The 20,668-nt window shown below is 39.4% G+C and overlaps 1 protein-coding gene across 1 annotated transcript; it reads right to left on the bottom strand.

The window, feature by feature from the left end:
* Positions 1 to 7,835: 7,835 nt before the first annotated feature.
* On the bottom strand, positions 7,836 to 19,434 carry Dr1 (down-regulator of transcription 1). The gene is made up of 3 exons (XM_021163663.1): positions 18,523 to 19,434; positions 12,605 to 12,768; positions 7,836 to 9,834 (listed from the first exon to the last, which is right to left on the bottom strand). Exons 1-3 carry the CDS (start codon positions 18,740 to 18,742, stop codon positions 9,688 to 9,690), a joined length of 531 nt encoding a protein of 176 aa, XP_021019322.1. The 5' UTR covers positions 18,743 to 19,434; the 3' UTR covers positions 7,836 to 9,687.
* Positions 19,435 to 20,668: the final 1,234 nt, after the last annotated feature.

The raw sequence follows: 20,668 nt of genomic DNA, 5'->3' as shown, positions 1-20,668 counted from the left end.
AATAAAAATCCTCTTGCAGTTTGCAGCAAGACCGTTTCTTGTGGGTGATTTGGGTGTCGCCTCTCCTGAGTTAGAATATGGGGGAGTCCTCACGTTGTGGGTCTTTCAATATCAGCAAGTAAAACATACAGGAAAGGAACCCTTTGAATGTAGGGAAACTTTCTGAGCCATCCACGTCAGCTTAGACAAATCCCACATAGGAGACATGGGTTGTGTGTTCTTTTAAACCAACTCTTTTTCTCTTGGACAGACATTGAGCCCATATACCTCAGGATCCTACTATGTAGGTAAGACCATGGCCCTGAACCTTGTCTACGGGGTTACAGACACAAGTAATGGGCATTGCTTCTAAGAGTGGCAACAGATTATCATGTGATACTTCTGAATTTTCATGTACTTTGGGCTGAAGACAGATGATTCTCCAGATGTCCTTGTGAGCTATAAGTAAGAAAAGGTATTCATTATTTGAGACAACGAATTGAGAAAAACATCGATTTTATCACCTCTACCCTAAAACATTCATTTATGCTTATGTTAGTGAGAAATTAATTATCCCATTAAAGTGTTGAATGCGTGTCTTTTTTTCTAAATTATTACAAACTGTTGCTAATTCAGTTTTTAAATGTGGAGTCCTTTCTAGTAGATGTTGTTGTACTAGTTACTTTTGTCATTCTTGTGACAATTCCTGACAAAAGTCACTTATGAAAGTAAGAGCCTGCTTTTGGCTCATAGCTTGGGAGTGCAGTTCATCATGGGGAAAGGATGTTTAAGACCGCAGGAACTTGAGATGGCTGGTCATATGCATCTGGACTCAAGATGCAGAGAGCATTGAATGATGGTGGTCAGCTAGCTCCAGTTGTTCTTTTACCACTATTTTAAGTGTACTTGTTGATTTGTGGAGGGGGCGAGAGGCAGGAGGACAGGTCTAATTATGTGGCTCTTACTGGCTTACAACTTGCTATGTTGACCAGGTTGGCCTTAAATTCACAGATGTAAACCTAATGCTATGATTAAGGAATGCTCCACCATATCCAGCATCCTGATTTTTTTTCTATCCAGCATCCTGATTTTTCCCCCTACCTTGTCCCATGTGGTGGAAAAAAAATGATAGTTGTTCTTTAAACTCATTTGGGACTTCAGTTGCAACCTAATCAATGGTCTCTTCTTCTGGAGGAGGTCCCATATACCCCTGAAAGAATATGTATCTTGTTATCTCTGAGTAAAAGACCCTCCCAGTTAGTTCTGCCTTCTCTAGTTGTTCTACTCCTTTATATTTCCTCCTTTGTCTTTTGTCTAGTTGCCCTTCCTGATCCTTATGATTGACATCATATGAATTCAGACAAAACAAAAGAGCATTATATAAAAGATGGGCAGAGTTTGTTACAAGTTAAATGGAGCCTTCAAAGCTGGCAGTGAGCAGTGGTCACAGGTACCCTTGTTAAAGAAGACACTCCTGAGGGGTGAAAGTGGATGATGGGCAAATGAACCATTGTTGAGAAGACTCTTAAGTGATGAGATTAGCCAATGACCAGAGCGAGCACTGCTAACCTACATGCTGAGGTAGGTTTTTACAATGTTTTCTAAATTCCCAAAAACAGTTTTCTTAAGTAACATTTTCATGTTCAAGGGATTAATATGACCATTTGGATTATTAACCAATTAACCTTAAGAACCAATGGTATGCCTTTGTTTTTTAGTGGAAGGCCTTTTTTTTTTCTTTCTTTCTTTTTTTTTTTTTTTTTTTGGTTTTTCGAGTCAGGGTTTNTNTNTATANCCCTGGTTNTCCTGGAACTCACTTTGTAGACCAGACTGGCCTTGAACTCAGAAATCCGCCTGCCCCTGCCTCCCACCATGCCCAGCTGTGGAAGGCCTTTTGTTAGATTGAAGTCCTACAATCTTCCTGGCAGTTCAGTCATCTGGGGCTAACATTCAGATTGGAAGGAGTATGTTCCTCTAAGAAGGTTTGATTGTTGCTTACTAGAGTGTATGCATTCATTTAAGAATAAATAATTTCCCAAAGACAGCGTATATATACTTAATGAATTTCTAAAGTTATTTACTTTGTATAAAACTAATTAAAATACCCACCTGCAACTGTGGACTGAGTTAAATTTCTTAAATAAACCCACTATCAACTATTTGACATATTTGACTAGTGTTATATTCTTTATAGCTTAAAAAAATGGTGCTGGGCAGTGGTGGCGCACACCTTTAATCTGAGCACTTGGAAGGCAGAGGCAGGCGGATTTCTGAGTTCGAGGCCAGCTTGGTCTACAAAGTGAGTTCCAGAAGAGCCAGGGCTACACAGAGAAACCCTGTCTTGAAAAACCAAAAAGTAAAATAAAATAAAATTAAAAAATGGTAAAGTAGATAAGTGCTATCAAGGTAATTTTCAGGATTTGAGTTGTCTTTTCACCCCTTGAAATAATTTGAACATAGTGTTAGAAATTTATGATACCTTGTTTCTTACACAGTTTTGGTCTTGGTTATTCCTGTTTTTCATTTGTTTGCTTGTTTTTGTTTGGTTGGGTTTTGTTTTTTCTGCTGCAAGGCACCAGATGTATTATTAAAACAGAAGACTAGGTTTTAAGTTCTTTATCTTCTTCATCAAGCATTTTACTATTTTTATGAAACAAAACAGTTTTCTTTTGGATCATTTATTAGCATCCATGCCATTTTAACTACAATGTTTCTAAATACATCTGATGGAGAGTAGGGCTGTTTTTGTCAAGCAAAATAAAAATTTAAAAAGTCGAGTTTGTAAATGTTATAGCTCTGAGGGGAAAGGCTTCCCCCAATGCAAGTGTAGATCTATAAAGGGGGAAAGCATCCTGTAAGTCAGAAGCCAAGAAATACCACAAAGTCATAACACGCAACAAACCTCACACAAGTGAATTTATTATGAAGGGAAAATCAAGGCAAGCAGCAGCAAAGGACTGAGCAAAAGACATGGTTTATATAGGATTTCTTGGAGGAAGAGCTTTCTGGAGTAGAGATTTCCAAGGTGGGAATTGATGGGTTTTCAAGTCCTGAGCTTGGGCTTCTTACTCTGTAGGGTAGAGCTTGGCTGCCTGTGTCTGGAGGGGTTGGATCCAGTAGTTAAGGCAGTTAAAGTATCGTATGGGCAGAGCCTGGCCATTGGAGGAACAATATTAGGGCCTGGTACACAATGGCAGTGTGTTTATGGTAGAGAGAAGGGGCTAGGGAGATACATCAGAGAAATAAGGCCAGAGGTATTAGTATTCCTCAAGATCAGCTGCTATATGCCAAAGTCCAGATGCAAGTTGTATATGATGAAGCAGCCTTGGCATTGTGCCACATGGAAGCTTTAAATGCCTGAGACAAGGGTGAAGAAACAGGAAAAGGACTTGAACCATTTACTCAGATTATGCAAGGACCAGAAGAAACATTCACCAACCTTCTTTTTAAAACAAAGATTGACTTTAGCTATAGAAAGAAATGTATCAGATCTAACAGTTAGGAAAGCACTAATTGAATCTTAAGCTTTTGAAAATGCTAATTCTGAATGTAAAAGGGTGATCAGGCCCATAAAGACAAGATCAGCACCAATAGAAGACTGAATTAGAAATATGGCATTGGATTTCATTCATATGATATGACTTTATTAGGACAAGTGATCAAAAATGTTTTGAAAAAATCCAAAATGCCAAATACTTTAATTGTGGTGAGCAAGGTCATTTTAAAAAGAATTGTAAACAGAGCCAGAATGGTTCCAAAAGAAGGCCTCAGCCTTCTGGAATATGCAAAAGTGGTGGTAAAGGCCAACATTGGACTAATGAATGTAGATCAACAAGGGACAATGTAACCTCTTGTCAGGAAACTCCCAGAAGTGGGTGGTTCTTATAGACCTCAATATTAAATTCAGATCAACCCTTTCAAGTCAGCAGTGGAGATACTCATCCACAGAACAATTAAAGTATGCTGCTCTGGATATAAACATTAATCCAGATATTAAGGTCAGTGATGATTCAACAGATAAAACATAAAACTCAGGAGAGATCAAGAAACAATTAGAAGTTGACAAACGTCTCTAAATTGTCAGAGGCTAAAACTAAAGGTTAGATTGAAGATTTGGTAGGCACTGGAGCAGATGTAACAATAGTATAACCACAATCTTAGCCTCAAAATTAGTCTCTTCAGAAGGTAGATATACAATTTCTAGGGGTTGGAGGATTATACCAGATAAAGAAAAGTACAAAATTATTTAAATGTATAAGGCATGAAGGTCAATAGGAAAATTAATGCCATATGTGGCTGATATGGCCATGAATTTTTTAGGAAAGAGATCTATTGCAACAATGAGAAGCACAGATTACCAACTTAAGGGACAAGCTATAAGAGTTGTTGCTGATGAAGGTATTAAAAAATCTTATCAAGAACGTCACAGGCTGTCCAAGTTGTTCATAAACAGGACACAGCAAAGGCTGGCTCTTCAACAATAAATGGAGGAGACACTGCTAATAAAACACGAACAGCCCTTTCACTAAGGTGGACTGACCAACCTGTTTGGATAGAACAATGGCCTATGAGGGAGAACAATTGCCAGCTCTAGAACAGCTAGTGCAAGAACTGCTGGATAAAAAAAAAAAAAAAAAAAAAAGAACTGCTGGATGCTCAACACCACCCTTGGAGCCCCCAACCCTTGGAATTCTGTATTTGTCATTAAAAATAAAGCTGGCAAATAGATGATATTGACATATGAAAACAATCAGTAGCCAATGGGCTCTTTACAGTATGGAATCCCATTGCCTTTATTGGTACCTAAGGCATGGCCTATTATAGCGATTGATTTAAGAGATTGTATTTTCATCATTATTTTATAAGAACAAAATAGAGAAAAGTTTGCTTCCTCGATACCTACATATAGTAATGGTTGTTGAATAAAGAGATATTATTGGAAATTGTTGCCACAGGAGATATTGAATAGCCTTACTTTATGCCAAATTTTGTACAACAGCCTTTACAACTAGTTTGTCAACAATTTCCTCAATCCATAATTTATCATTAAATGGATGATATTTTGTTGGCTGGTTCAGATGGAGCTACCTTTAGAAAAAAATGTTTAATGAAGAGAATTTTGCCTTGTTGGGGATTACAAATCGTTCCTGAAAAAAATACGACGAGGGAATTCTATTTGCTTTCTATGATATAAGATAAGGGGAGATACAGGAATAATAGGATAAATGGGTTAATTACTGAACCCACTTTTAGACAAAAGAACATCAACAAGACAAATAATTTTACATTGGTACAGACCAACTACTACACTTTGGCTGCTCTCTGCTCTTTTCAGGATGCTTGTCTTGTCTTTGCCTCTCCCAGAAGCTTAGTATGAGCCTCTTCTAAGCAGCTCAACTGTTCTGAAATGAATCTCAGCAGTATGTATTGTTTATATATGCTTGGTGAATCTGGATAGGTTCAGTGACTGCCAGAAGCAATTTTGAGTTGTTTAGTTCCTATCTTCATGACATCCCTGAAACACATAGAATACAGTACAGGAATTCCTACGGTAAAGCTGGAAATAGTACTCTCTTGAGAATGTCACCCTCAATTATAGTCATAAATAAGATCCCACAGTGACCAGATCACGTTCTCTACTTATCTGAAAGTAAGCTTATTACTGGGATATGAAACACAGGGTTCTTATAATTTAATGTTATTCATTTTGGCTTTTTATGAGACTGGTATCACTGTAGCCTGGGCTGACTTGTAAGTACGTAGTTCAGGTTAGCCTTGAACTCATAGTGATCCTCTTGTCTCAATCCTCAGTCTCAGGAAGTGGAATTACAAATTTGATCCACTAGGCCCAGTTGGCCTCCATTTTATTTTTAATTTTTTTGGTTTTTCGAGACAGGGTTTCCCTGTGCAGTCCTGGCTGTCCTGGAATTCACTCTGTAGACCAGGCTGGCCTCGAACTCAGAAATCTGCCTGCCTCTGCCTCCCAAGTGCTGGGATTAAAAGTGTGCGCCACCACGCCCAGCTATGGCCTCCATTTTAAAGGAAAAAAAGTAGTCAAAAGTAGTGGCACACATCTGTAATCTCAGCACTTACAAGGTAGGAGTAAACTTAAACCCTTTTCTCTCTTTCCAGAGGGGTATGTAGCAGCTTATAGGTATCTTGGTGTTGTCCCAGTGAAGGTGATATTAGAAGGGGTGCTAACCATTAGAGCTAAGCTAAGGATGCTGAAAAATATAACACACAAGACAGCCTCCCAAAAGAAAAAGAAAGAAAGGAAGAGAGAAATCAAGAAATCAAGAAAGAAAGAAAGAAAGGCTCTAATCTCTAGAGTCTGTTAATATCACTTTATGTGGGAAGAGACTTTGCATATGTAATTAAGGATCTTGTAAGTGCGGAGGCTGGTGATATGGCTCAGTGGTTAAGAGCACCCGACTGCTCCTCTGAAGGTCCAGAGTTCAAATCCCAGCAACCACATGGTGGCTCACAACCATCTGTAACAAGATCTGACGCCCTCTTCTGGAGTGTCTGAAGACAGCTACAGTGTACTTACACATAATAAATAAATAAATAAATAAATTTTTTAAAAAAAAGGATCTTGTAAGTGGAGAATTATCTTGGAATTTAAAGAGGTAGAGGAAGATCTGACTATAAAGAGAACGTGGCACGGAGACCAAAACAGGCTTCTGATGTGGAGGAGCCATTAGTAAAGAATGAGGAAGTTACAAGTTGAAAGACTCCCATCACCTACCTGTAGAAAGAACCAGTTCTGCTGGTAACTTAATTTTGAACTAATGAAACTGATTGGGACTTCAGATTGATAAAATTATAGAATAAATCTCTTGTTGGAAGAAGGGGACTGTTAAAAACAGGGGTAGAAACCAGGCAGGCAGGGTGGTGCATGCCCTTAATCACAGCAGTAATAAGGCAGATACAAACAGTTCTCTTGTAAGTTCAAGTCCATCCTGGGCTATATATACTAAGACCATGTCTAAATAGAAAAAAATAAAGTTCTGCAACTGGAGAGATGGCTCCTTAGTTAAGCACACTTGCTGTTCTCCCAAAATACCTAGGTTTGGTTCCCAGCATCTACATGGTGGTTCACGACCTGCTGTAATTCTGTTCTAAGAATCTGACATTCTCCTGAACAACCAATACACAAGTGGTACAGAGATATAACTATATAGAAAACACCCATATAGACACATTAAAAAAAAAAAAAGACAGGCGCAAAGACTTCAATTTTTCTTACAATGTCTTGTGTTTTTACCTGAGGGCTATGTTTAGTTTGTGAAACTTTAATCTGTGCCCTCTTCTGCAGATATGGTATACAAAGTTTTAAAAATAGTTCCCCTTTTGGTAATGTGTGGTGGCACAGATGTACAACACCAGTGCCTGGAAGGCTAAGGCAAGAAGAGATTGCTACTATGAAGCCACTTGGGCTTGCTAAGCAAGCAAGATCCTGTCTTACAAATAAATAAATAAATAAATAGGACCTTTTAGTATATCGATCTTCTAATCTGCTGGGGGAAAAATATCTATTTGAGATGAGAAAATATTTACTAAATAACTATTTCTCAAAAAATAGGGATTTTGTATCTTGAAGACTAAACCATTCTAATGACTATTGCAACAAATAGTTGTGACTTTTAAATGCTAATAACAAGATACTGCTTAATAAGCGTTGCTGTTCCTGTACCTGGACATTACAAAAACAAGCAAAACTGGTTTCTGAAATAGCAGTGAACTAATGATAAGGGGCACTACACACTACAACCAATGCCTTTTGGGTTTAACGTTTTCCAAAGTAGTGAAAATGGAAACAGAAATTGCCCTATAATCATTAAATATAAAAACAATTTATAAAACACATCAGAATTTTATTGCTTGAAGAATACAACATATGAAATCACAAGAACATCAAAATTAAGTCACTAGGCTTCAAACATATAATACATCATCAGATGCAGTAAAATATTAATTAACCTGAAGTCTGCATCAGAAAGAAAAAGGTATGGAAAATTACCTAAATTGTTTACTTGAGAAACATATATTTAAAACAAAAAAAAAGAATGTTACAGTACAAATTAGAAAAGCCAAAAGTGACTAACTTATTTCTGTAGACTAAACTACCTACCTTTGGTACTTAACCTTTTTGAAAAAAAAAACGATTCCTTCTATTTTTTCCAAACATGTCATGGGCATATCCATGAAATACCTTGAAATAACTTCAACATAAAACAGTCAGCAAAATTACTACCCTTTTTGTTATATGGGGGAAGAATATCTGATAAATGCATAACAATATGCATATAAATTTCCCTTCTAAAACTCAAAAATATGAATATTAAGAAATCTAATACTTATAAACATTTTTTAGCTTTCAAAATTGAAATCCTAGCAGCTAGAATCTCTTCTGGGGCTTGGTGAATACAGAGATTTAAATGGCTTGGCAACTGACATAAGAACTTAATGACTTATCATCTTAGGTGGCATTTTTCTATTTCCAAAATATAAGTAATATGCCATTTCACCAAATACACTGGATCCCTCTCAAACACTACCACACTTTATGCACTGGAACCAAATTAAAGCTGCTTCCTTTTAACAAGCAAGTTAACACTTCATATAGGGCTGGTCAGTTATGACACTTTTTTAAGCAAACACAAAACTTTTAAAGCTACCACTAAATTATGATGACGGGGACAATGATGTCATTATCAAAAGTTTAGCATTGGATTCTTTAGGCCACCTAGTTAAGAAAATGTAAATGCTACACTAAAACCAAACAATAAGTACACTACATGTTAAATAAGAATTTAAAGCCCTTTTTCATAGCAAACATGTTCATTAGCTTTCGTTTATTTCTCCTAGCAAAGGCTTGAATATCCAGCAACCTCAGTTAAACTAACAGAACCCAAGCAACTGTCTCACAAGTCCCACCTATACACTCAGGAAATGGACTAAACAACTAGGACTATGAACAATTACTGAACTAGAGTGAAACAGTAAGAATTGTGACAATCTTCAAGATTAGCCAGTCTCTGAAATGGCATAGTGTAGTTCAAGATAAATTATACTATAATAAAACCAGTCTTCACTGTTACACAAAACAGTAACAAAATCAAAAATATAACTCACCAAATTTATACAACTACTAGTGAGTCCATTTCTTTCCTAGTTATTGAATGTCTTATTTGAGATTTCCTCTAAACAAGTATATTTATTTGAGCATATATAATTGTTGCCTGCATATATACTCACTTTAAAAGACAAAAAACTTAGATATTATATAGAACTGAACTTTTTCACCAACCTGATTCAATGTGTTCTGCATCATATCATGTCCCATCTCTATATAAATTCTCAGTTTTAGTTCAGTTATAAGGGCAGAGAAAATACAAATACAGATTAAGAGATCTCTATAAATTTCACTGTATTTTTATAAACCTGAAGTTTTCTGTAACACTGTTTATTGACCAAATAAAGGGTTCACACTGGTCTAAGATTCCAGAAACACCATTACAAATTCAAAGATGATATTATACTTAACCTTAAATTTTCAAAGAGACAGTTTTACATGTATAGCACAGTAGTTGAAACCAGACAACAGATGTCTCTAGAATACCAATGGTAAGTCCACCAAGATGCATACAAAATTACAGACAGGCATATCTTTCACTGTTTTCTTAAAAGCCCAGGTGATGACTGTCAGATATCATCGTCATCTTCTTCGTCTTGTGAAGATCCTGCTTGATTGGATGCGCTGGCCGAGGCTGCAGCCAGCTGGGCTTGCTGAGCTGCTTGCTGCATTTGAAGCCATTCCTGTTGGGCCAATTCTGCTTGTTGCTGTCTAGCCTAAGAATTAAAAACATAAAAGCAAATGTATACATTCTAGTAAAATATAAATTAAATCAACTAACAGACTTAATCATTAAAGGTAGATATTCTCCAAGCACTATGTAATTATGACATATCGAGAAAACAATAACTTTAATATTTTTAGTTCAACTGAAGAAACTGAAAGGTTAATAGAGGCTGGAGAGTGGGCTCAGCAGTTAGGATACTGGGTTCTCCTACAGAGGATCAGGTTTGATTTCTAGCACCCACATGGGCGATCACAGCTTTCTGTTATCTCCACTTCCAAGGGATCCAATACCTTCTTCTGGCCTCTGAAAGTAATGTACACATATGGTATATAGACTTGCATGCAATTAACACCAACACACATAAATTTTTTTTTTAAAGGTTGACAGAGCTGGGTGATACACTACACGCCTTTAGTCCCAGCACTGCGAGACAGAAGCAGACAGATCTGAGTTTGAGACCAGCTTGGTCTACAGATTGAGCTGGACAGCCAGGGCTACAGGGGAACCCCTGTCCCAAACAAACTAACAAGGTTGATTAGGAAAAAAAATAGCATTGGTCTCTCTTTGGCACTATTTTCTGTCTTACTTCTTTTCTGTTCCTTCAATTATAATTTTCATATAAACATAATTTTGGTGGTTTAAAATGTCTCCAGTACAGTTAGGGCAAAATACCACAGAGAATACAACAGTTACTCTGATATTTTCTTCTGAGTTCTCATTACAATTTTCTACCCTCATGCTTAAAAAGAAACCTAGAACATAAAATGTTTCGCAAATGTATACTATACTTTTGCATTTTCATTGTCTTTCTTCTTTTTATCCAACCTACCTAAAATTTCCTAAATTTCACTTACTGTTTAAACTGTACACTTATTTCAAATAAAACTGAAATACTTTTTTCTCCTTCCTACACTTGTCAAGGTTAAATCAGGCAAGAGAATTAACATCAGTTCTGGGAACCAATCTAAATAACTAAAAAGATGTTAGCCAAATATAAAATTGGTAACAGGTAACTAAAAAAGCAAAAGAACACTAAGATATCAAGGAGATGCCAAGTATAAGCAGCCATCATAAATCTAAGCTGGAAACAAAAGAAGAGGCTGGAGCATTTAAACTTAAGCTTAAAGGAACTTGATGGAACTGAACTCAGACTCCAGAGAGCAGGTGTATTCACTAAAGTATGAAAGCATGGAAACCCACCTGTGGGGACCCACACCCAGGAGGGTACAGGTTCAGGCTGGTTCTGGAACAGAGAAAACTGCAAACTGGATTCTGTTGCTACTACAGGACAAACTGGTACAGCCAGCGCAAAAATGTTTCTGGACACTGGGTGTGATGGCAGACACTTATAATGCCAGCACTGGAAGACAGAGGCAGCCTAGGCTCCAAATGAAATCCTGTCTCAAAGGACCTAATAAGTAATTGTTCCTGGATTGGTGAAAGGAACTGGAAGAGCAAAGAAGGGAAGCAAGGCCCAGTGACTTACACTAGCCCCTAATGGAAGCAGAATCTAAAGAGGGTTTCAGGTAGCAAAGCAGATGTACTTGGAACAGTACAGTGGTCTCCCCATATGCAGTTTCACTTTTCATAATTTCTGTTACCTGGAATCAACCAAAATATTAAGTGGAAAATTCCAGAAATAGCAAGCAAGCACCTTTATCTGCTGAGCCATCTTGCCAACCCATCCTATAGACTATTTTATGTCTTCAGACACACCAGAAGAGGGCATTAGATCACATTACAGATGGTTGTGAGCCACCATGTGGTTGCTGGGAATTGAACTCAGGACCTCTGGAACAGCAGTCAGTGCTCTTAATGGCTGAGGCATCTCTCCAGCCCCCATCTTATAGATTCTTTTTTTTTTTTTTTTTTTGGTTTTTTGAGACAGGGTTTCTCTGTATAGCTCTGGCTGTCCTGGAACTCACTTTGTAGACCAGGCTGGCCTTGAACTCAGAAATCCNCCTGCCTCTGCCTCCCGAGTGCTGGGATTAAAAGCGTGTGCCACCACACACGGCTTCATTTTATAGATTCTAATGAGGATTAAATGAGCTAATATATACAAATTGCATGGTAATGTGATTAACAAATGGTCAGAACTCAATAAATATTGGAAAATGTTTTTCTCTTATTAATTTAATTACATATGTACATTTATGTGTCTGTAGGAGCTATGTGCAAGGAGTACTGGTGCCCTCAGAGGAGCCTCCCACTGTGAGTGCTGGGACCTAACACAGGTCCTCCAGAAGAGCAGTATTCCTAGTTAACCAGAACTCTTTCTACCCCCAATTAAATGCTACTTGGATCTTGTGCCTAGTAATGTTACGGCTCAAATGCACTGAAGCTTGGTGGTATGTTTCTTTTATCGTAGTACTTAATGGGCAAGAGGATTATAAATTCAAAACCAGTTTGAGGCAACACCTTGATACAGAAATGTTAACCAGGTTTTCCCTGTATTCCACTCATAATAAAGATGTCCAAGTGCATTTTCATGCTTTTAAATGATCATTCTGGGGGGGGCGGGGGGGGAGGGCGGGATAAAATCCAAGAGGTATTTGGAATTATTCTCTTCAAAAAACTGGTTGTTGCAACCATTTAATAAACCAAAGTCAAACTGGCCAAGTTCTAATATCTGACTTTGTAATAACCAGCGAGCTGGATAAAGAATCCTCTAGGTATGTTGATTTATGAAGTGATTAAAAAAACAACAACACTAATTTTAGTAGATTTCTAATGAAAATAATTCAAAACATATTACTTACTTTTGCAAATAATTCCTGTTGCTGTCTCAATAATTCTTCTTCAGGAATGCCAAGGTTTTCCAAACGAGAACTGGCCTTTCTTCTTTTTAATGCTACTGTCTTGCATTCTTGTAAGACTTCTTTTACTTCACTGATGTAAGAGCCAAAGCCCAAACTTTCTAGTGCTACAGAAATCAAAGTATGAAAAGGTGAAGAAAATATAGCTTTCTCTCACATAGGGAGCACTTATTTTTTGTGTTAGTTTCCTTTTGGGAGATAAAGACTATTGTTTTCTAATGTTACATATTTCACAATTATTTAGCAATTGTCTGAGTGGCTAAGACAAAATATTTTTATCAACCATTATTAAGTTTTATTTGTGTGTGTATGAATGAGGGGGTGGAGAAAGAGGCGGTCAGAGGGAGATCTGTACATGTGAGTGTAGTACCCACAGAGGCTAGATGAGGGCACAGGATCCCCAGGAGCTGGAGTTAAAGGCAGTTGTGAAGCATCTAATGGGCATGTGGGAACCCCAACCCCTCTGCAAGAGCTGCGTCGTGCTCTTAACCTCTGAGCAATCTCTCTAGTCCCATATCCATCTACTTCCTTAATACTTGACTACAGATTAAAGCCTATTGTAATTAATCCCCAGTTCTGCCTCCCAGCCCTGTGCTCCCAGAAATAAGACTCAGATTATATTAACAAATACCTTAGCCATATAGCTAGGCTTTACTCTGACTAGATGATAATGAAAGAAAACCCATTTATTTTAACCACATTTTGCCGTGTGGCTGGTTACCTATGCTTCCTATGTTAGGTAACATGAGATGTCTCCTCACCTCTTCTAGGGCTTCTCCCTACCCTCCTTCCCTCCCAGAATTCTTTCTCCTCCCAGTGTCCCACCTCTATTTCCTCCTAAGCCATAAGCTTTTTAATTGACAGGAAAGGCATCCATAGAATACGCAAAATGATCTCCCTAAACTTCCCCTTTTTAGTCTAATAAAAGTCTCTTACTTTTAAGTAAAAGTTGAATTATAACAATTATGAAGACTACAAGGCACGATATACATTTATAAGGTCCAGTCCACTTACATTTGGCAACTTAAAGTACTTTATCATCTATCCTATCTTAATGAGTTTACAATTTTTTATCTAAATCATTTTTTTATTTTAACTTGTATTACCATCCTAAAAACTTTTTAAAACCTAGAACATGTTTTAAATGATAAACAACTTAAGTTTAATTCTGAGACTGTAACTATCTGGTCTTCAACCCCCTTCAGAGATCAGAGAAGGAACAAATATTACTTGAGTATGCAGGAAGCTCAAGAACTCCAAAAATTAAGAAAATGACAGAGACAGGTGTCTACCTGGACAGTCCTCAATATTCTTTATAATGCTGGAGTATCTATTTTCAGCCCTCTAGTACAGAACATCTATCTGACAGATCTTAAGTGAAGCAGGAATTGAAGAACAATAAAAGAAAAAAAAATATATATATAGATGGAGGGATGGAGGGAAGCACAGCAACATGCTGCATCCGGATTCTGTGTGATGGATTCTGTATCATCATCTTGCTGCATCTGTGTTATCTTGCTTCCCTTATCAGCATACAAATGTCTGTTTTTTTCAATGATTACAGCTTTGTATGTCCTCTTTGGGAGAGTTCAGAATAAGAGAGGAGAAGCCACCATGAAGGGAGAGGAGCCATGAGCACATGGCCAAGAAAAGCAGCAAGTATCTGGAGGACATCACTGGGGAGGCAGCCAGGCCGGCAGCCAGAAGAGAAGATTAGGGGTGACCCCCAGTAACTGCCAAAGCCAAATTAATATAACCATAGTTTGAGTCTCATTTGTTTGTAAGCTAGTTGGAGATATACTTAAATTGGTTGTACTATAAAGGCCTACAAAACATTTCAAGTCACGGACCTTTACTTTTCCCTAATTTTTAAAATTTATGTTTATGAGAGTGACATGTGGTTTGAATAAGATACAAAAAGGCAAATATCTGGAATATACTTGTTAATGACAAAGTTTGTTCCAATATAAAAAAAGTAAGCAGGAAACATATATCCATTAAGTTACAGAAAGACATGATGAAAGAAGTCAAGTTTTTCTTTCCTTCATTATACCCAGTGTAGTAATTAATAAACACATGTCCCAATAAAGGAGAGTCAGCATTTCAGACTCAAAACAGAAAAAAGTCCTGTGCAGCCCCATTTCAGTTACACAAACCAGCCTTTTCCAGGGAGTGATGGCCTCCCTGCAAGAACATGCTTCTGGCAAAAGATCTTCATCCTTCTCTAAAGGACAAGAAGAAAGAAAAGGGGAGAAAGCACCCGGTGCAAAACCCCAGTTCCTACTTCATGGTGTCAAGTGCCCAGGATGCTATAAAATCCCTACTGTCTTTACCCAAGCACAAATTGTTGTCTTGTAGGCTGGCTGCTCCACTGTCCTGTTAGCCCACAGGCAGAAAAGCACAGCTGACAAAAGAAAACTACTTCAAGAAGCAACAGCTCTAAAAGCACCTGAATTAATCTGAGTAAGGAATCATCCTAACAAACACATTTTGGATTAAAAAACAACACACAAATTAGCAACCCCTCCTTTCTGTGGTTCCTTATTTGTGGGAGGGAAGAATTCTTATTTTTCACTTAAACACAGCAAGATGACGTAGGTCAAAGTAGATTTTTCCCTCATCAGCTTGGCACATAGACCCCTGGCGTCCATGGTACAGTACTCCCAGAAAACTAGGATTAAGGACTGAGAATCATTTCTATATTCTTACCACAATGCTAAATAAATACATCAGTAAGTGTGGGGTTGAAGGAGAAAAACAAAAGCCTCAGGCTGTGGGCGTAGTAAACACAAAGCACCTGCCTAACATGCATGGAGCTCAGGGTTCAATTTCTAATGCCATCTTCAAAAGAAGATCATTTTAAGAAAAATAATAAACCAGGTATGGTGGCATATACCTTTAATTCCAACCCTCAGGGGGCGGGGGTGGGGTAGGGACAGGAGTAAATAGAGGCAGGCAGATCTCTGAGTTCCAGAACAGCCAAGGCTATAAAGACTGGGCGTGGTGGCGCACGCCTTTGATCCCAGCACTCGGGAGGCAGAGGCAGGCGGATTTCTGAGTTCGAGGCCAGCCTGGTCTACAGAGTGAGTTCCAGGACAGCCAGGGCTACACAGAGAAACTCTGTCTCGAAAAACAAAAAAAAAAAAAAAAAAAAGAAAAGGAAAGAAACATGAACCTTTTTTGTTTAACTGGGCAGTGGTGGTGGCATATCCCTTTAATCCTAGCACTTGGAAGGCAGAGATGGGCTGATCTCTGAGTTCAAGGCCATTCTGGTCTACAAAGTGAGTTCCAGTCCTGTCTCAAAACAAACAAACAAAACAACCAAAGGGAATGGGGGAAGAGAGAAAGGTTCTCAAAACAAAACTCAAGGTGATTATATAATATGAGATGGCAGTAAAATCTACACTAATCTGAGCAAAATTATAGATATTCCTATATACTTAATGGCAACATTACAAGGTGAGGGTAAATTTGTGAATGACAACAGGCTAGTTCAGTTTCTAATAGTGGATTGCCATCATCACACAGAAGAAAATAGCCTTTCAGTGTAACTTTCTAAGTCATACATTAAACTGAAGTTAGCATATTCCAAAGTTGAACTATTTAGTACATGGCTTGCTACAGCTACACTTCAATCATGTCAACTGGAACTCTAAATATATCCTAGAAAAGAATGAGCCTTCCCCCAGGAAGACAGATTGTGTCATCAGATTTTTGGAACAATCACCATTTCTGTGGTTACAAACAAATGTTTAGGCAAATCCTACTGAAATCTGCCATTTTCATTAAAAAGTTGATGCTTGGCAAAGGCGGATCTTCTATTCCTTCATAAAGAGTCAAAGGAAATGTGAGCTATTTGTTAAATATCTTCTCAAAGACTTAAAAACTCAAAAAAAGAAAAACAACTTGGCTTCCATTTTTCTTACCGCTCAGCAAACCAAACAAGAAGGGAAAAAAATACCAGTTTTTTTTGTTTGTTTGTTTTGTTTTTCGAGTCAGGGTTACTCTGTATAGCCCTGGCTGTCCTGGAACTCACTCTGTAGACCAGGCTGGCCTCTAACTCAGAAATCCGTCTGCCTCTGCCTCCCGAGTGCTGGGATCAAAGGCATGCGCCACCACGCCTGGCTCTAAAAATACCAGTTTTAAGAATCAAGTATGTCGGCTGGAAATATAGCTCTGCAGTACAGTGCTTACCTAGCACACATAAGGCCCTAAGTTCAGCACGTACACACAAAAGAGTCAAATAAACAACAGGGAAACGGTGGTTATAGTATTCAAGATACTGCAGGAAGAGACTTAAGGCCAGGCTAGGAGACACAGTAGGATCCTATTATCATCTTGCCTTTCCTAGCCCTAAATAAAAAAAAAAAAAAAATTGCGTTTTTTTCCTTAGTTATCTACTATGTGCTGAAATGGCAAAGTATATGTGTATGTAATATGATTATTTATATACATACACACACACACACCATCATGGCTCCGCTACCTACTGGGATTGACTTCTGCCATGCTAAGTACTCAGCCTTGAGAGACACCCTCATCACAGCAGGATGTATTTTTAATCAACCATCAGCACAGGATAAAGACCCAAAATTAATCAATTGATCTTCTTGTCAATATTGACGGTGTAAAATGGATATGTTCCATACGAATACATGTGTTCTCTATTCGACATTAACAGGAAAGTAAAATTATTTAACACTTAACTTTATAAAAAGGCAATGGTAGAGAACTACCTGCCGAGTATGATTTTAACTTTAAATAAAAGTAATCAAGAAAAGTAATCAAGAAACTGTTCGCATTTCCAATAGATTATTATAAAACAGAAGTGATTGTCTCAAACTGAATGCAACCTTCTCTTAAGAGTTCATGAAAAACCACAGAAAGTACTTTCCAAAATTTGCCAAGAGCACTTTTGTCTCCTTTTCCTGTGACCATCAAAATAGTCTCCTAAATCCCTACTGCAAATCCTTTCCAGCATCAGGAAGAAACTGTCGAAACTTTTAGATGTGCTTTTCAATAAAAGATAAATGTATAAACACATCCAAAGGGGACCAGCAGGAGAGGAGGACAGGCTAGGACAGAATGCTGACTAGCATGGGTCAGGCCCTACGTTCAAGCCCCAGGACTGTAGTCCCAGCCCTGCCCCAGTCACCTTTTACAAATAATCTTCAAAGAACAATCAATAGTTGGAAGGAGTCAGAAAGAAAAAAGGTGGTGCTCGCTCTGGTTACCTGGTGATAACTGCTCCACCTTCTTAGCGTTTTTAAAGCAAAAATATACTTCCTTTTTGAAAAGCAATTAACTTTACAACACTGAACACACTCATGTCAATTTTTTGGACCCTTGTGCAAGCTAGATAGATGATACACCACTGGACCTCCGTCACCAGCCCAAGGGGTTTTTTCTATCCCTGTGTTCAAAAATGAATCTTCTCCTCTATACAGGTGAGGAAGAGGCACTCTCTGACTCAACTCATGCTCCAAGTTCTACAATTTAACTTTCCAAGAGAGAACTTTGAGTTTCCTTTCTCAGTTGTTATTATCCAAGTTTAGTTGTGGGCAGTCAATTCTTGTTGTTTAAGACCTGATTGGAAACTGTACTAGTGAGGGGTTGCGGATGTTTGTTGACCCTAATGTCCGCACTCCTTATTTGCACTAGCCGGATGAAAACAATGTCAGAAGAATACTACATAGGTGTTTTCTTAAGGTACAAGCTGTCTCTATGAAGTTTTGACTTTTCATGAACTGCACTTACTAGTGAAGTGGAATGAAGGCTCTGTGACGCCAAGTGGCTACTCTTGTTAGCTTGACTGTTCCTCTGGACCTTCGTTGAAACCAAATCCCACATAAATCGCTTACCTTGTATAACATGCTCTGGTGAAATTGTCTTCTTTTCTGACTTGTTACAAATCTCGTTGGCTTCAGAAGATATAAGGTGAATGAATTCCGTGCAGCAGTTCACTACCAGCTCTCGGGCATCGTTGGCCACCCGGACATTAGGAAGAGTCTCTTTGATCATCTTATTTATAGCAGCTCTGGGGATAGTGAGATCATCATCGTTGCCAGACGAGGAAGCCATCGTATCTTCCTGTCTTTCAAGCCCCAACTTTTAAACTCCTCGCCTCTGGTCCACCACTCCACGAAGATTTCTCAACAAGCTGTCCCTGGAGAGGGATGTTGGGGTCCGGGAAGCTCAGAGAAGAGAGTGCAGAAACCAGGAAGGAGGGCTGGAGGGCAGGGAACACCCACTGTGTGAGAGATTTTAGTGGGAATATGAAGGAAAGGTCAGGGGGCTGAGGGCTCTAGGGACACCACTCCCAGGGCTGGAGAACCACCCTGCGTGTCGCCTCAAACGGACTGGAGCTGTCGTCTAACCGAACCTAAACGGCACGGGAGCGCACGCAAGACAGAGGAATACCCGCCCGGCCGCGGTCCTGGGCGGACACAGAGCAGGGTCAGCTCACAGAGCCGGAGCTCCCGAGGACGCCGCCACCAGCAGCGGTTGCAGCCGCCTCGGCCAAACCATCCTTCAGGCACCCGCGCCGCCGCCTCACAACATGTCTGCCGAAGCCGCAGCTGAGCGCACGCCGGCTGCCTGGGAAACCAAGTGGACCGGGCCGAACACTGCGGGAGCCGCAGCGGCCAAGCGTGTGGCCGAGAACAGGCTGTGCGAGCAGGAGCGGCGCTAACGGTGGTCTCTCTACGGGCCGGGGAAGGAGGTTTGCCGCAAGCTGATCCCGGCACGCTTTGCGCCACCGGAAGTCGCTCTCCCCAGATCCCACCCGCCCTCCTCGATGGATTTCCGTGTGCACGCCCCGCCCCTACCCCCCTCCCGGACGGGCGGGAGCCGCGGGGCTTGGCAGCCCGTAGCTTCCGCCTGCCGCTCCCTCATGCACGGCGACCCGGCGTCTCCTCCGTCGGGCCCTGGAGCTCGCTTGCTCTGCGGGCAGAAGGGCCCGCGGAGGGCCACGTGGCAGGGGAGCCCTGGTCCTTATAAAGAACTTCCTTTTCCTATCTCCTTAGCTGTCGGGATTAGGGCGCGGAGTGAAAGGAGCAGAGTGGGGAAAGCATATCGCGGTGTGTGGAGGACGGGCTTTTACAACTACTTAACAGCATTCAGATCAGAACTCCCTGTTCTCATTTGTGAGAAAGAAATGAAGCCTTCAAAGAAGTGGCTGTCCTCGGTACCACAAGTGGCTAAGTCAGGAAACTGGTAGTCTGATCCAAAGTGGTGAAAATGTTTGGCATACCATGAGCTATGGCCCTCTGCATACTTGCTTTTGAAAGGAAGAAAAAAAAAAAAGGTTTTATCTCATGAAAGTCCGATATCTGCTTCGTTCCAAGTGATAACTAATAACTAGTGCCACGTTCATCACAGAAATCACTTTTTAAAAAAAAAAAAAAAAGATAAGCTCAGCTGGGAGACAGTGGCTCACGCCTTTAATCCCAGCACTTAAGGCACGACACCCAGGCAGACAAATCAAGTTCCAGGACAGCCAGGGCAATACAGAAAAAACCTGTCTCAACACACACACACACAAAACCTCACATACTGTCACATTAACAGTGGAAAGTTGTAACTTTTGAAAGGACTAAGCCACTTAAATCTACGTGCACAGTTTAGTTCATCGTGTTCTTTATTGATAGACTGGCAGCTGGACTGTGGCAATGCTTTAAGATGTCTGGTTTCCAGGAGACTATCATTGTCAACCATCCCCTCCTACCCACCTTACTAGATGCAGCTTCAGCACTGATGAACATTCAACATTTTCTCCAAAATGCTTGCTGGGAACTAAATATTCTTCATTATATCAGTGCTAGTAAGTTTAATCTTTGATTATAAAGAGCAAGTTTCTTCTTCAAAATAAGTAAATTTTGGTTCAGATGTGTAAAGACCTAGATAAAATATTAAAATCTAGATGGAATGTTAAGGCCTAGGTAACTGTTACCTGGTTAGCCTGCCGTTTTGTGCTATTACTATATTATAAGCAAGCTTTCTCATATG

This window comes from Mus caroli, chromosome 5 (assembly GCF_900094665.2).
Source record: "Mus caroli chromosome 5, CAROLI_EIJ_v1.1, whole genome shotgun sequence".
NCBI lineage: Eukaryota > Metazoa > Chordata > Mammalia > Rodentia > Muridae > Mus > Mus caroli.
The sequence above is the reverse complement of the archived record's forward strand: the minus strand, read 5'-3'. Positions and strand labels throughout refer to the sequence as shown.